We start from the raw sequence: 13770 nt of genomic DNA on the forward strand, positions 1-13770 counted from the left end.
ATTTTCCAACGGGAACAAGAGGTCAGTTAACTCTCAAACAGACATAAATCAATATTTTTAAAAAACTATGTTTAAGACTAAAATGCACCTTGAAAACAACATTAGTCGGATTCACCTTTTCAACGTAGCATAATGTACAAAAGCGTATATTATTTTTTGAAGTGCATTCTGGGTTTATTTCTTTCAGAGTAAAAACCGGCCTCATTCCAGAGGAGAATACAATGTGTACAGCACTTTCCAGAGCCATGAACCCGAGTTCGACTATTTGAAAAGCTTAGAAATCGAAGAGAAAATCAACAAAATAAGATGGTTACCTCAACAAAACGCCGCACACTCTCTGCTCTCGACAAACGGTACGTCACCGAGCTCACCATTCATACTTCTGATTCCGTTAGGTCAAAGGTGATGACTCTTCAGCGCCACAGACCTTCCAAGGAACCGCACTGAATATTGAACTGTTAAGGTCGCTTTAGGGTAGTGGCAGGGTAGCCTAGTGGTTAGAGCGTTGGACTAGTAACCGGAAGGTTGCGAGTTCAAACCCCCGAGCTGACAAGGTGCAAATCTGTCGTTCTGCCCCTGAACAGGCAGTTAACCCACTGTTCCCAGGCCGTCATTGAAAATAAGAATTTGTTCTTAACTGACTTGCCTGGTTAAATAAAAAAATAAAAAAAAAACTCTTGTCGTGGAAATGTCCTGTATTACCAAATCATGAGAGAGCAAACCACCACACAAGTCAGAGTTATATCATGAAGTTCATCTTTAGTTATATGAGCTTCACCAAAGCCCTGTGACTCTCAGATCAATTCAGTGTCTATCAATGAATTCTCCGAGAGTGCTTACGAAACAATTCTTAGTATCATTTATAGGCCAGACACACCCATCTGAACTCACATGACAAATAACAGATCTTAAGGAACATTACACAAAGGAAGACAGCATTAGCTATAAATTATTGTTCAGTTTACTCTCTTAGACGAGGTTCTACTTCTCGTTCTTGGTACAACATAGTACCAAAACATTACCTCATCCAATGGCATATATCAATTGTCAATCCTCGATACTCCCATCTTAAATACACCCCCCCCTCCTGGACAAGCTCACCGAGACAGTGAGCCTCTTAGGTCAAACACTAAATCAAGATAAGGGCGACCTCAGAGAGGACTTGTAACAGTTCCAGACACATTCCCATAAGAAGACAAGCTTGACCTCTCCCCTCTCTGGGGTCCAAGCAACTTTTCCCCCACATCAGCGTTATTATGTAAATGAAGCATCTTATTTATCAATGTTAACTAAGTCATTCTGATGCTGCTACCACACTCCTTCCTCTGAAGTGTTTGTACAGACGGAAGGCCAAGGTGACTCTAAACCTGTGCTATAACACTGACACGGCCTTTTTCACAACCCAGACAAAACCATCAAGCTGTGGAAGATCAGCCAACGGGACAAAAGGGCAGAAGGCTACAACTTGAAAGACGAGGATGGAAGACTGAGAGATCCTTTTAGAATCACGTCGTTACGGGTATGTCTCCTCTCGTTCATCACCGTTTACCCGATGTAGTTTTGAATGATACCGTTCAGGGAAATGTTATCCATTTTTTAAATTTGACCCTCTTTTCTCCCCAATTTCATGGTATCCAATTGTTTAGTAGCTACTATCTTGTCTCATCGCTACAACTCCCGTACGGGCTCGGGAGAGGCGAAGGTCGAAAGTCATGCGTCCTCAGAAACACAACCCAACCAAGCCGCACTGCTTCTTAACACAGCGCGCATCCAACCCGGAAGCCAGCCGCACCAATGTGTCGGAGGAAACACCGTGCCCCTAGCGACCTGGTCAGCGTGCACTGCGCCCGGCCCGCCACAGGAGTCGCTAGTGCGCTATGAGACAAGGACATCCCTCCCGGCCAAACCCTCCCCTAACCCGGACAACGCTGGGCCAATTGTGCGTCGCCCCATGGAGCCTGGGCTCGAACCCAGAGTCTCTGGTGGCACAGCGATGCAGTGCCTTAGACCACTGTGATACAGCCTGGAATCAAACCAGGGTCTGTAGTGACGCCTCTAACACAGCGATGCAGTGCCTTAGACCACTGTGATACAGCCTGGAATCAAACCGGGGTCTGTAGTGACGCCTCTAACACAGCGATGCAGTGCCTTAGACCACTGTGATACAGCCTGGAATCAAACCGGGGTCTGTAGTGACGCCTCTAACACAGCGATGCAGTGCCTTAGACCACTGTGATACAGCCTGGAATCAAACCGGGGTCTGTAGTGACGCCTCTAACACAGCGATGCAGTGTGCCTTAGACCACTGTGATACAGCCTGGAATCAAACCGGGGTCTGTAGTGACGCCTCTAACACCTTAGACCGCTGTGATACAGCCTGGAATCAAACCGGGGTCTGTAGCGATGCAGTGTGCCTTAGACCACTGTGATACAGCCTGGAATCAAACCGGGGTCTGTAGTGACGCCTCTAACACAGCAATGCAGTGCCTTAGACCGCTGTGCCACCCGGGGAGGCCCTCCGTTCAGGGACATTTTTAAAAACACAAAGAAAAACGTAAAGTATTTGGAGTGAAAATGTGAGGGCTAAAATACACAGAGTGACGGTCTGATATGAACCTGCCGTTCGTTCTCCGTCCGTTTAGACGCAGTGTGTTTTAGCACCCGCTCGCCGTTAGCCGTTCTGACTGCTGACATTTTCACAAGTTTGGACAAGTAGAATCAGTTCGCACTCGGTTCGCAAATTACATCCGGCCCTCTGTTCAGAGGTGCCAAGTCCTCTTGGACGGCAAACGCTACCCGTGTTTCCGTGCCTTTTTAAACGGTGATTATGTCATCCCTTCTGATCCATCTCGCATGTGGTTGATTACCTGATATGTGATTGATTACCTGATATGTGATTGATTACCTGATGTGATTGATTACCTGATATGTGATTGATTACCTGATATGTGATTGATTACCTGATATGTGATTGATTACCTGAATTGCGACCTGGCCAAGATAAAGCAAAGCAGTTTGACACGTACAACAACACTGTGTTACACATGGAGTAAAACAAACATACAGTCAATAATACAGTAGAAAATAAGTCTATATACGATGTGAGCAAATGAGGTGAGATAAGGGAGGTAAAGGCAAAAAAAGGCCATGGTGGCGAAGTAAATACAATATAGCAAGTAAAACACTGGAATGGTAGATTTGACAGATGCATGTGCAAAGTAGAAATACTGGGGTGCAAAGGAGCAAAATAAATACAGTAGGGGAAGAGGTACTTGTTTGGGCTATTTATAGATGGGCTATGTACAGGTGCTGTGATCACAATCAATGTCTCAAGGCTTAAAAATCCTTCTTTAACCCGTCCCCCTCCTCTTCATCTACACTGATTGAAGTGGATTTAACAAGTGACATCAAGAAGGGATCATAGATTTCACCTGGATTCACCTGGTCAGTAAATGTCATGGAAAGAGCAGGTGTTCTTAATGTTTTGTCCGCTCAGTGTCCATCTGCTACAGAGGGAAAGGAGAGAGCATGAGAAAATTGTTTGATATAAAAGTTCTGAAAACATGTTTATTATTATGATATTATTATTATATTAATATATTATATATTATTATTATTATATATTATATATTATATTATTTTTTCTATTTAAAATAAAAGATGGAGAACAAGCTATAGGATGAAAATCCAGTATTTTTGGCGCATGAACAACCAGCTAGCACCGCTAACATTAACCAAATACTTATCTTCCACCATAATTTGCAATTAAATTCATTAAAAATCCTACACTGTGATTTTCTGATTTTTTTTTTTTCTCATTTGTTCTGTCATAGTTAAAGTGTACCTATGATGAAAATTACAGGCCTCTCCTCATCTTTTTAAGTGGGAGAACTTGCACAATTGGTGGCTGACTAAATACTTTTTTTGCCCCACTGTATATATTTTGAGTCGAGTATAAATATAATATTGTGATATGTAACTAACTCCCCCCTCCCTACTTCACTACTACATGTATCTGTCATCTTCAGAAAATGAGCGAACCGCAGGGTTTATAAACGTGGTAGATCTTCATAATAAAAGGGTTCTTTGTTGTAGGTGCCGGTGCTGCTGCCCATGGACCGGATGGTGGAGGCTAGTCCACGGAGGATATTCGCTAACGCACACACATATCACATCAATTCCATCTCTGTCAATAGTGATCATGAAACATACCTTTCAGCTGATGATCTCAGGGTGAACCTCTGGCACTTAGAAATCACAGATAGAAGTTTTAGTATCCTTTTGAATCACAACACATACACAATATGTATTTCATTTAAATGTGAAGATTTGTGTGTGTGTGTGTTACCTGTGTGTGTGTGTTTCTGTGCTGTGTCTACGTGTGAGTGTGTCTACCTGTGTGTGTGTGACTACCTGTGTCTACCTGTGAGTGTGTCTACCTGTCTCTACCTGTGAGTGTGTGTCTGCCTGTGTGTGTGTGACTACGTGTGTCTACCTGTGAGTGTGTGTGTCTACCTGTGTCTGCCTGTGTGTGTGTGGTGTGTCTACGTGTGTGTGTGTGTGTCTACGTGTGTGTGTGGTGTGTCTACCTGTCTCTACCTGTGAGTGTGTGTGTCTACCTGTGTCTACCTGTGAGTGCGTGTCTACCTGTGAGTGCGTGTCTACCTGTGAGTGCGTGTCTACCTGTGAGTGTGCGTGTCTACCTGTGAGTGCGTGTCTACCTGTGAGTGTGTGTGTCTACCTGTGTCTACCTGTGAGTTGTGTCGTGTCTACCTGTGCCAGTGTCTTGGTGGTGTTGATCCTTGTGTCTACCTGTGTCTACCTGTTTGTGTCTATACCCTTCCCATGTCTTGGTGGTGTTGATCCTTGATCGTGCCCCTCCCCTCCCCCAGACATTGTAGATATAAAGCCTGCCAATATGGAGGAGCTGACAGAAGTCATCACAGCTGCAGAGTGCCATCCACACCAGTGTAATGTATTTGTGTACAGTAGCAGTAAGGGGACCATCCGCCTCTGTGACATGCGAGCTGCTGCCCTCTGTGACAGGCAAAGCAAATGTAAGTCAATAATATCGTTGGGGTAAAACTTCACGGAAATGTCATTGTTTTAGATAATAATAATATACTGAACGGAAAAAATATATATATATATAAACGCAACTTCTTCAAACTGACTTACAGTTTATATAAAGGTAGTCAGTCAATTGAAATAAATAAATTAGGTCCTAATAGGATGTATAATGCATTATAATGCAGTTATAAGACTCGTCACGAACATGAATGATCCCTCTATAACGTCTTGATTAATTTATCATGTAATGATTCTTCAGTTGAACGACAGTTAGGCTCATACATGGTTATGACAAGTTATAAAGCTGTATACCTGCAGGCTTTAGGTAAAGTGTAACCTCCTGTCTGTCTTCTAGGAGCTAGACGCAGGCTTGTTTTTGATACTAACGTGGTCCTGTGTGCCTCAGTTGGTAGATAATGGTGCGTGCAATGCCAGGATTGACTCTTTGATTACCAGGATCACCCACACAATAACATGTCTGCATGCATGACTTTAAGTCACTTGAGATAAAAGCATCTGCTAACTGGCCAATACGTTGCTGTTTTGATGAACTGGTTTGGAAAGGTTTGTATGTATTTGTTTCTCAGTCTTCGAGGAGCCAGAGGACCCGAGCAGCCGGTCCTTCTTCTCCGAGATCATCTCCTCAATATCGGATGTGAAGTTCAGTCACAGCGGCCGCTACATGATGACCAGAGACTACCTGTCAGTCAAGGTGTGGGATCTGAACATGGAAAACCGGCCTGTGGAGACCTACCAGGTACTGACTTTAACTTTACCTGTAGAGACCTACCTGTAGAGACCTACCAGGTACTGACTAGAACTTTACCTGTAGAGACCTACCAGGTACTGACTTTAACTTTACCTGTAGAGACCTACCAGGTACTGACTAGAACTGTACCTGTAGAGACCTACCAGGTACTGACTAACTTTACCTGTAGAGACTTACCTACCAGGTACTGACTTTAACTTTACCTGTAGAGACTTACCTGTAGAGACCTACCAGGTACTGACTAGAACTTTACCTGTAGAGACCTACCTGAAGAGACCTACCAGGTACTGACTAACTTTACCTGTAGAGACCTACCTGAAGAGACTTACCAGGTACTGACTAACTTTACCTGTAGAGACCTACCAGGTACTGACTAGAACTTTACCTGTAGAGACCTACCAGGTACTGACTTTAACTTTACCTGTAGAGACCTACCTGTAGAGACTTACCAGGTACTGACTAACTTTACCTGTAGAGACCTACCAGGTACTGACTAGAACTTTACCTGTAGAGACCTACCTGAAGAGACCTACCAGAGACCTACCAGGTACTGACTTTAACTTTACCTGTAGAGACCTACCTGTAGAGACCTACCAGGTACTGACTTTAACTTTACCTACATTCCTCTGGCTATAGAGCACTACGTTGTGTGGTAGTATGTTTTCATCACATTTTGAATGAATTGCAGTGGTATGAAAACAGACAGAAACAATATGTATAGTGAACAAAGATATAAACCCAACATGCAACAATTTCAACACTTTTACAGTTCATATAAGGAAGTCAGTCAATTGAAATAAATCCAATGGGCTCTGATCTATAGATTTCACATGACTAGGCAGGGGCTTAGCCATGGATGGGCCTGGGAGGGCATAGGCCCACCCACTGGGGAGCCAGGTCCAGCTAGTCAGAATTACTTTTTTCCTCACGTCACATTTTAGTGGCCTTTTATTGTCCCCAGCACAAGGTTCACCTGTGTAATGACCATGTTTAATCAACATCTTCCTATATACCACACCTGTCAGGTGGATAGATTATCTTGACAAAGGACAAATGCTCACTAACAGGGATGTTAGTGCACAACATTTGAGAAAAATACGCTTTTGGTGCGTATGGAACATTTCTAGGATATTTTATTTCAGTTCGTGAAACATGGGGCCAACAGTTTACATGTTGCATTTTATATTTTTGTTCAGTGTATATATGTTATTTAGTTAAATCTTTAAAATTCTTGTCTCAGGAATGAAAGACCAAATTATTCCTAAAGGCTAAATAAATGAACTGATCCAAACTGTTTTAAATGTGTTTTATATTTTGTATAGGTGCACGAGTACCTCCGTAGCAAGCTCTGCTCGCTGTATGAAAACGACTGCATCTTCGACAAGTTCGAGTGCTGCTGGAACGGTGCTGACAGGTACCGCAAACCAACGGACACTGAACTTTAGAATCAGTTTGAAAGTTATGTTCGGTCTCATAAATGGACCCACAACACGCAAATAACAAACGCCTGCATTACAATCAACGGCTGTATGTACAAAGCCCAGGATCTCCTGACACCATTCATTCCTATGTGAAGACTCAACGGCACATTGAAGATAAAATAGTCGGTTAAGATGGCGTCTCTTGGAGACGTGACATTGCGCCGTTTGGGCTACTCCAGGAAGTGATGTTGCAGGCTAGCTCAGTGTTGCCTCCTCATTGAGTAACTAGTTTAAGGCTGACCAGGCTACTGCAGGCTGCCATTAGCAACTAAAATATCCTTCACTTCTGTGTGTGATTTTTTTTTTTTATATAATCGGTTCAAGGACATACATCTGTTGTGTTAGAAGCAATTATTAATACCATGATTGTCATCTAAACATTTTATTTACACTAAGATTGACCACAAAGATTGACGTTTTTCCATGAATTATAATGTGTTCTGTTTTCTGAGAACAATGCCTGCAGTAGCGCAGTCAGCCTTGTATTTCCTTGGTTTCAATGAGAAGGGACAGTCGTTTCCCCCTGATTACAATTCAGACCTGCAATTGACTTCCAAGCAAAGACGACTCTACAACATTACTCCTCTAGAACCATGACGACGTTACAACGTTACTCCTCTAGAACCATAATGATGTTACAACATTACTCCTCTAGAACCATGACGACGTTACAACGTTACTCCTCTAGAACCATAATGATGTTACAACATTACTCCTCTAGAACCATGACGACATTACAACATTACTATTCTAGAACCATGATGATGTTACAACATTACTCTTCTAGAACCATGATGATGTAACATTACCCTTCTAGAACCATGACGACGTTACAACATTACTCTTCTAGAACCATGACAACATTAAACATTACCCTTCTAGAACCATGATGTTACAACATTGCCCTTCTGGAACCATGATGCTGTTACATTACCCTTCTAGAACCATGATGACGCTACATTACCCTTCTAAAACCATGACGGTGTTACAACATTACCCTTCTAGAACCATGATGGTGTTACAACATTGCCATTCTAGAACCATGCTGCCGTTACAACATTACCCTTCTAGAATCAGGATGATGCTACATTACCCTTCTAGAACCATGCTGATGTTACAACATTACCATTCTAGAACCATGCTGATGTTACATTACCCTTCTAGAACCATGATGACGCTACAACATTACTCTTCTAGAACCATGATGATGTTACAACATTACCCTTCTAGAACCCCGATGCCGTTACATTACCCTTCTAGAACCACAATGATGTTAAAACATTACTCTTCTAGAACCACGATAACGTTACAACATTACCCTTCTAGAACCACGATGGCGTTACAACATTACCTTTCTAGAACCACTATGACGTTACAACATTACCCTTCTAGAACCACGATGGTGTTACAACATTACCCTTCTAGAACCACGGTGACGTTACAACATTGCTCTTCTAGAACCACGGTGGCGTTACAACATTACCCTTCTAGAACCACGATGCCGTTACAACATTACCCTTCTAGAACCACGACGGCGTTACATTACCCTTCTAGAACCACGGTGGCGTTACAACATTACCCTTTCTAGAACCACGATGGCGTTACAACATTACTCCTCTATAACCATGATGGCGTTACAACATTACTCCTCTAGAACCATGACGGCGTTACATTACTCTTCTAGAACCATAATGATGTTACAACATTACCCTTCTAGAACCATGCTGACGTTACAACATTACCATTCTAGAACCATGCTGATGTTACATTACCCTTCTAGAACCATGATGACGCTACAACATTACTCTTCTAGAACCATGATGTTACAACATTACCCTTCTAGAACCCCGATGCCGTTAAATTACCCTTCTAGAACCACAGTGACGTTACAACATTACTATTCTACAACCACGATAACGTTACAACATTACCTTTCTAGAACCATGATGACGTTACACCATTACCCTTCTAGAACCACGATGGTGTTACAACATTACCCTTCTAGAACCATGGTGACGTTACAACATTGCTCTTCTAGAACAACGGTGTCGTTACAACATTACCCTTCTAGAACCACGATGCCGTTACAACATTACCCTTATAGAACCATGACAGCGTTATATTACCCTTCTAGAACCACAGTGGCGTTACAACATTACCCTTCTAGAACCACGATGGCGTTACAACATTACTCTTCTATAACCATGATGGCGTTACAACATTACTCCTCTAGAACCATGACGGTGTTACATTACTCTTCTAGAACCATAATGATGTTACAACATTACTCTTCTAGAACCAGGATGATGCTACATTACTCTTCTAGAAACATGCTGACGTTTAAACATTACACTTCTAGAACCATGCAGACATTACAACATTACCATTCTAGAACCATGATGACGCTACGACATTACCCTTCTAGAACCATGATGCCGTTACATTACCCTTCTAGAACCACGACGGCGTTACATTACCCTTCTAGAACCACGGTGGCGTTACAACATTACCCTTCCAGAACCACAATGTCGTTACAACATTGCCCTTCTAAAACCACGGCGACATTACATTACCCTTTTAGAACCACGGTGCCGTTACATTACCCTTCTAGAACCATGATGGTGTTACACCATTACTCTTACCCCTTTGATGGGTTGCTTTCTTTACACTAGATAAATAAATGCAAATGTGAATTCTTTATCTAGTGTTTTTGTCCAGCACTGAGTTTCTATTTCATAATAGGTCTTATTTACATTTACATTTAAGTCATTTAGCAGACGCTCTTATCCAGAGCGACTTACAAATCTTATAATAATTCATGGTATTTATATCGCGCTTTTAAAGGACCCAAAATCACTTTGCAATTGTAGACATTTTTGGGATGTGCAATTCACCTTGTTTTGCTGTTCCTCCTCCCCAGTGCCATCATGACGGGCTCGTACAACAACTTCTTCCGGATGTTTGACCGGAACACGCGGAGGGACATCACGCTGGAGGCCTCTAGAGAGAACAGTAAACCTCGGGCCATCCTGAAGGCTCGCAAGGTGTCCACCGGGGGGAAGAGGAAGAAGGACGAGATCAGCGTAGACAGTCTGGACTTCAACAAGAAGATCCTACACACAGCGTGGCACCCAAAGGAGAACGTCATCGTTGTCGCAGCCACCAACAACCTCTACATATTCCAGGACAAGATCAACTAAACTTAACAACCCCCCCCAAAACTGTTCCGACCCTCCCCGAACCCAGTCATCATACCTACCTACCGCGAATGGACAGAAATCTTGTACGTTGCATAGTTAAAGAATAGTCGTTAAATCTGTTTAAAGAAACAACAGCAGCCTTGTCTGTCCTCCTAATGAAGAAGAAATGTGATGCACTTTGTTTCGTTGTGTAGCCAGCCAGCCAGACGCCTGGTCGCCTGCTGGAGTCAGACGGCCTGTTTCTTTAGAGTCTGAGGTGTTGGTTGGTTTGCGTCCTGTCTCGTTGTGAGGGCAGACAGAGGCAGGCAGGAGCCCCAGGTCTGACTCTGGACAGACGAGCCCGGGCCTGACTGCAGCAGAAATATCGATGGACTGCGGCTCAACAAAGAGGCCAAAAAAAATGTCAGTTTAAAGTTTAGTGTATTTATTTAAAAGTCTGAGCCTGGTTTTACTTCCTATGATTCGACGACACATTTTGGAATTAGGAGGAAAGATGTGTTGGAAGTCAGAATGAGATATTAGTCTCTTAACTGTAAATCTGGGCCTTGGAAGAAACTGAAATGAAATTAGCTTAAATAAAGTAAGGTTGCAAATTCCCAGGTAACTTTCCTAAAATTCCCAAGGTTTTCCAGAAATCCCATTTGGAAGATTCCCAGAATCAGAAAGGAATGAGCAGGAAATGATCCGGGGATCCTGCCAACGAGGATGCTGGGAAAGTTCGGGGAAATGTTGCAGCCTTACTGATAACATTCCTCCTCCCTGGCCGACTCTCTCAGGCCTCCGTGTTGGACCTTGTGAAGCTCTTCAACACAAGTCTCCATGTTTGGTCAGTGGACAATTGTTTTTTTTTTTTTTTTTTTTTTTTTGGTTATTATTATTTTTTAGTTTTTATCCTTTTTTTTTCTTCTCATGTATAATAACATTTTACTCATTGACTGTATCTACATAACCACACCGTCTGGTGTCAACCACTTAATAAAAGTAACGAAAACCACAAACGACGCGTTTTTTACATTCTGAAATGATTCTGGCTTTATTCTGTTCTACTTTGGGTGTCATTTGGTAGATGTGTACAGTCAACCGACTGGCCACACAATGCCTTTTCTCAGGCACCTGATTGGCCATTCTCCATTATTAGGCAGCTCACTACTGGAACTTGTGAGAATACGGATGTTGGCTCTGTCCGTATTTTTTATTTAACAAGGCAAGTCAGTTAAGAACAAATTCTTATTAACAATGACGTCCTAGGAACAACGGCCTTGTTCAGGGGCAGAACAGATTTTTACCTTTCGGTTACTGGCCCAACGCTCTAACCACTAGGCTACCTGCTCTAACCACTAGGCTACCTGCTCTAACCACTAGGCTACCTGCTCTAACCACTAGGCTACCTGCTCTAACCACTAGGCTACCTGCTCTAACCACTAGGCTACCTGCTCTAACCACTAGGCTACCTGCTCTAACCACTAGGCTACTTGCTCAAACCACTAGGCTACCTGCTCAAACCACTAGGCTACCTGCTCTAACCACTAGGCTGCCTGCGCTAACCACTAGGCTGCCTGCTCTAACCACTAGGCTACCTGCTCTAACCACAAGGCTACCTGCTCAAACCACTAGGCTACCTGCTCAAACCACTAGGCTACCTGCTCTAACCACTAGGCTACCTGCTCTAACCACTAGGCTACCTGCTCTAACCACTAGGCTGCCTGGCTCTAACCACTAGGCTGCCTGGCTCTAACCACTAGGCTGCCTGGCTCTAACCACTAGGCTGCCTGGCTCTAACCACTAGGCTGCCTGGCTCTAACCACTAGGCTGCCTGGCTCTAACCACTAGGCTGCCTGGCTCTAACCACCAGGCTGCCTGGCTCTAACCACCAGGCTGCCTGGCTCTAACCACTAGGCTACCTGCTCTCACCACTAGGCTACCTGCTCTCACCACCAGGCTACCTGCTCTAACCACCAGGCTACCTGCTCTAAACACTAGGCTACCTGGCTCTAACCACTAGACTACCTGGCTCTAACCACTAGGCTGCCTGCTCTAACCACTAGGCTACCTGGCTCTAACCACTAGGCTGCCTGCTCTAACCACTAGGCTGCCTGCTTTAACCACTCGGCTGCCTTCTCTAACCACTCGGCTACCTTCTCTAACCACTAAATTACCTGGCTCTAACCACTAGGCTACCTGGTTCTAACCACTAGGCTACCTGGTTCTAACCACTAGGCTACCTGGTTCTAACCACCAGGCTACCTGCTCTAACCACTAGGCTACCTGCTCTAACCACTAGGCTGCCTGGTTCTAACCACTAGGCTGCCTGGCTCTAACCACTAGGCTACCTGCTCTAAACACTAGGCTACCTGCACTAACCACTAGGCTGCCTGCTCTAACCACTCGGCTACCTTCTTTAACCACTAGGCTACATGGCTCTAACCACTAGGCTGCCTGGTTCTAACCACTAGGCTGTCTGGCTCTAACCACTAGGCTACCTGCTCTAACCACTAGGCTACCTGCTCTAAACACTAGGCTGCCTGCTCTAACCACTAGGCTGCCTGCTCTAACCACTAGGCTGCCTGCTCTAACCACTAGGCTGCCTGCTCTAACCACTAGGCTACCTGGCTCTAACCACTAGGCTACCTGGCTCTAACCACTAGGCTACCTGGCTCTAACCACTAGGCTACCTGGCTCTAACCACCAGGCTACCTGGCTCTAACCACTAGGCTACCTGGTTCTAACCACTAGGCTACCTGCTCTAACCACTAGGCTGCCTGGTCCTAACCACTAGGCTGCCTGCTCTAACCACTCGGCTACCTTCTCTAACCACTAGGCTACCTTGCTCTAACCACTAGGCTACCTGGTTCTAACCACTAGGCTACCTGGTTCTAACCACTAGGCTACCTGGTTCTAACCACTAGGCTACCTGGTTCTAACCACTAGGCTACCTGGTTCTAACCACTAGGCTACCTGGTTCTAACCACTAGTCTACCTGGCTCTAACCACTAGGCTACCTGGCTCTAACCACTAGGCTTCCTGGTTCTAACCACTAGGCTACCTGCTCTAACCACTAGGCTACCTGCTCTAACCACTAGGCTTCCTGGTTCTAACCACTAGGCTACCTGGCTCTAACCACTAGGCTTCCTGGTTCTAACCACTAGGCTTCCTGGTTCTAACCACTAGGCTTCCTGGTTCTAACCACTAGGCTACCTGCTCTAACCACTAGGCTTCCTGGTTCTAACCACTAGGCTACCTGACTCTAACC

General features: G+C 44.2%; 1 protein-coding gene across 1 annotated transcript; it reads left to right on the forward strand.

The window, feature by feature from the left end:
• Positions 1-1411: 1411 nt before the first annotated feature.
• LOC135537805 (serine/threonine-protein phosphatase 2A 55 kDa regulatory subunit B delta isoform-like) lies at positions 1412-11518 on the forward strand. The gene is made up of 6 exons (XM_064963814.1): positions 1412-1519; positions 4096-4273; positions 4893-5057; positions 5658-5827; positions 7162-7253; positions 10241-11518. The coding sequence occupies exons 2-6, from the start codon at positions 4114-4116 to the stop codon at positions 10518-10520; spliced, it is 867 nt and encodes a 288-aa protein (XP_064819886.1). The 5' UTR covers positions 1412-1519; positions 4096-4113; the 3' UTR covers positions 10521-11518.
• The last annotated feature ends 2252 nt before the right edge of the window (positions 11519-13770 follow it).

The sequence above is a fragment of the Oncorhynchus masou genome, unplaced genomic scaffold (genome assembly GCF_036934945.1).
Source record: "Oncorhynchus masou masou isolate Uvic2021 unplaced genomic scaffold, UVic_Omas_1.1 unplaced_scaffold_844, whole genome shotgun sequence".
NCBI lineage: Eukaryota > Metazoa > Chordata > Actinopteri > Salmoniformes > Salmonidae > Oncorhynchus > Oncorhynchus masou.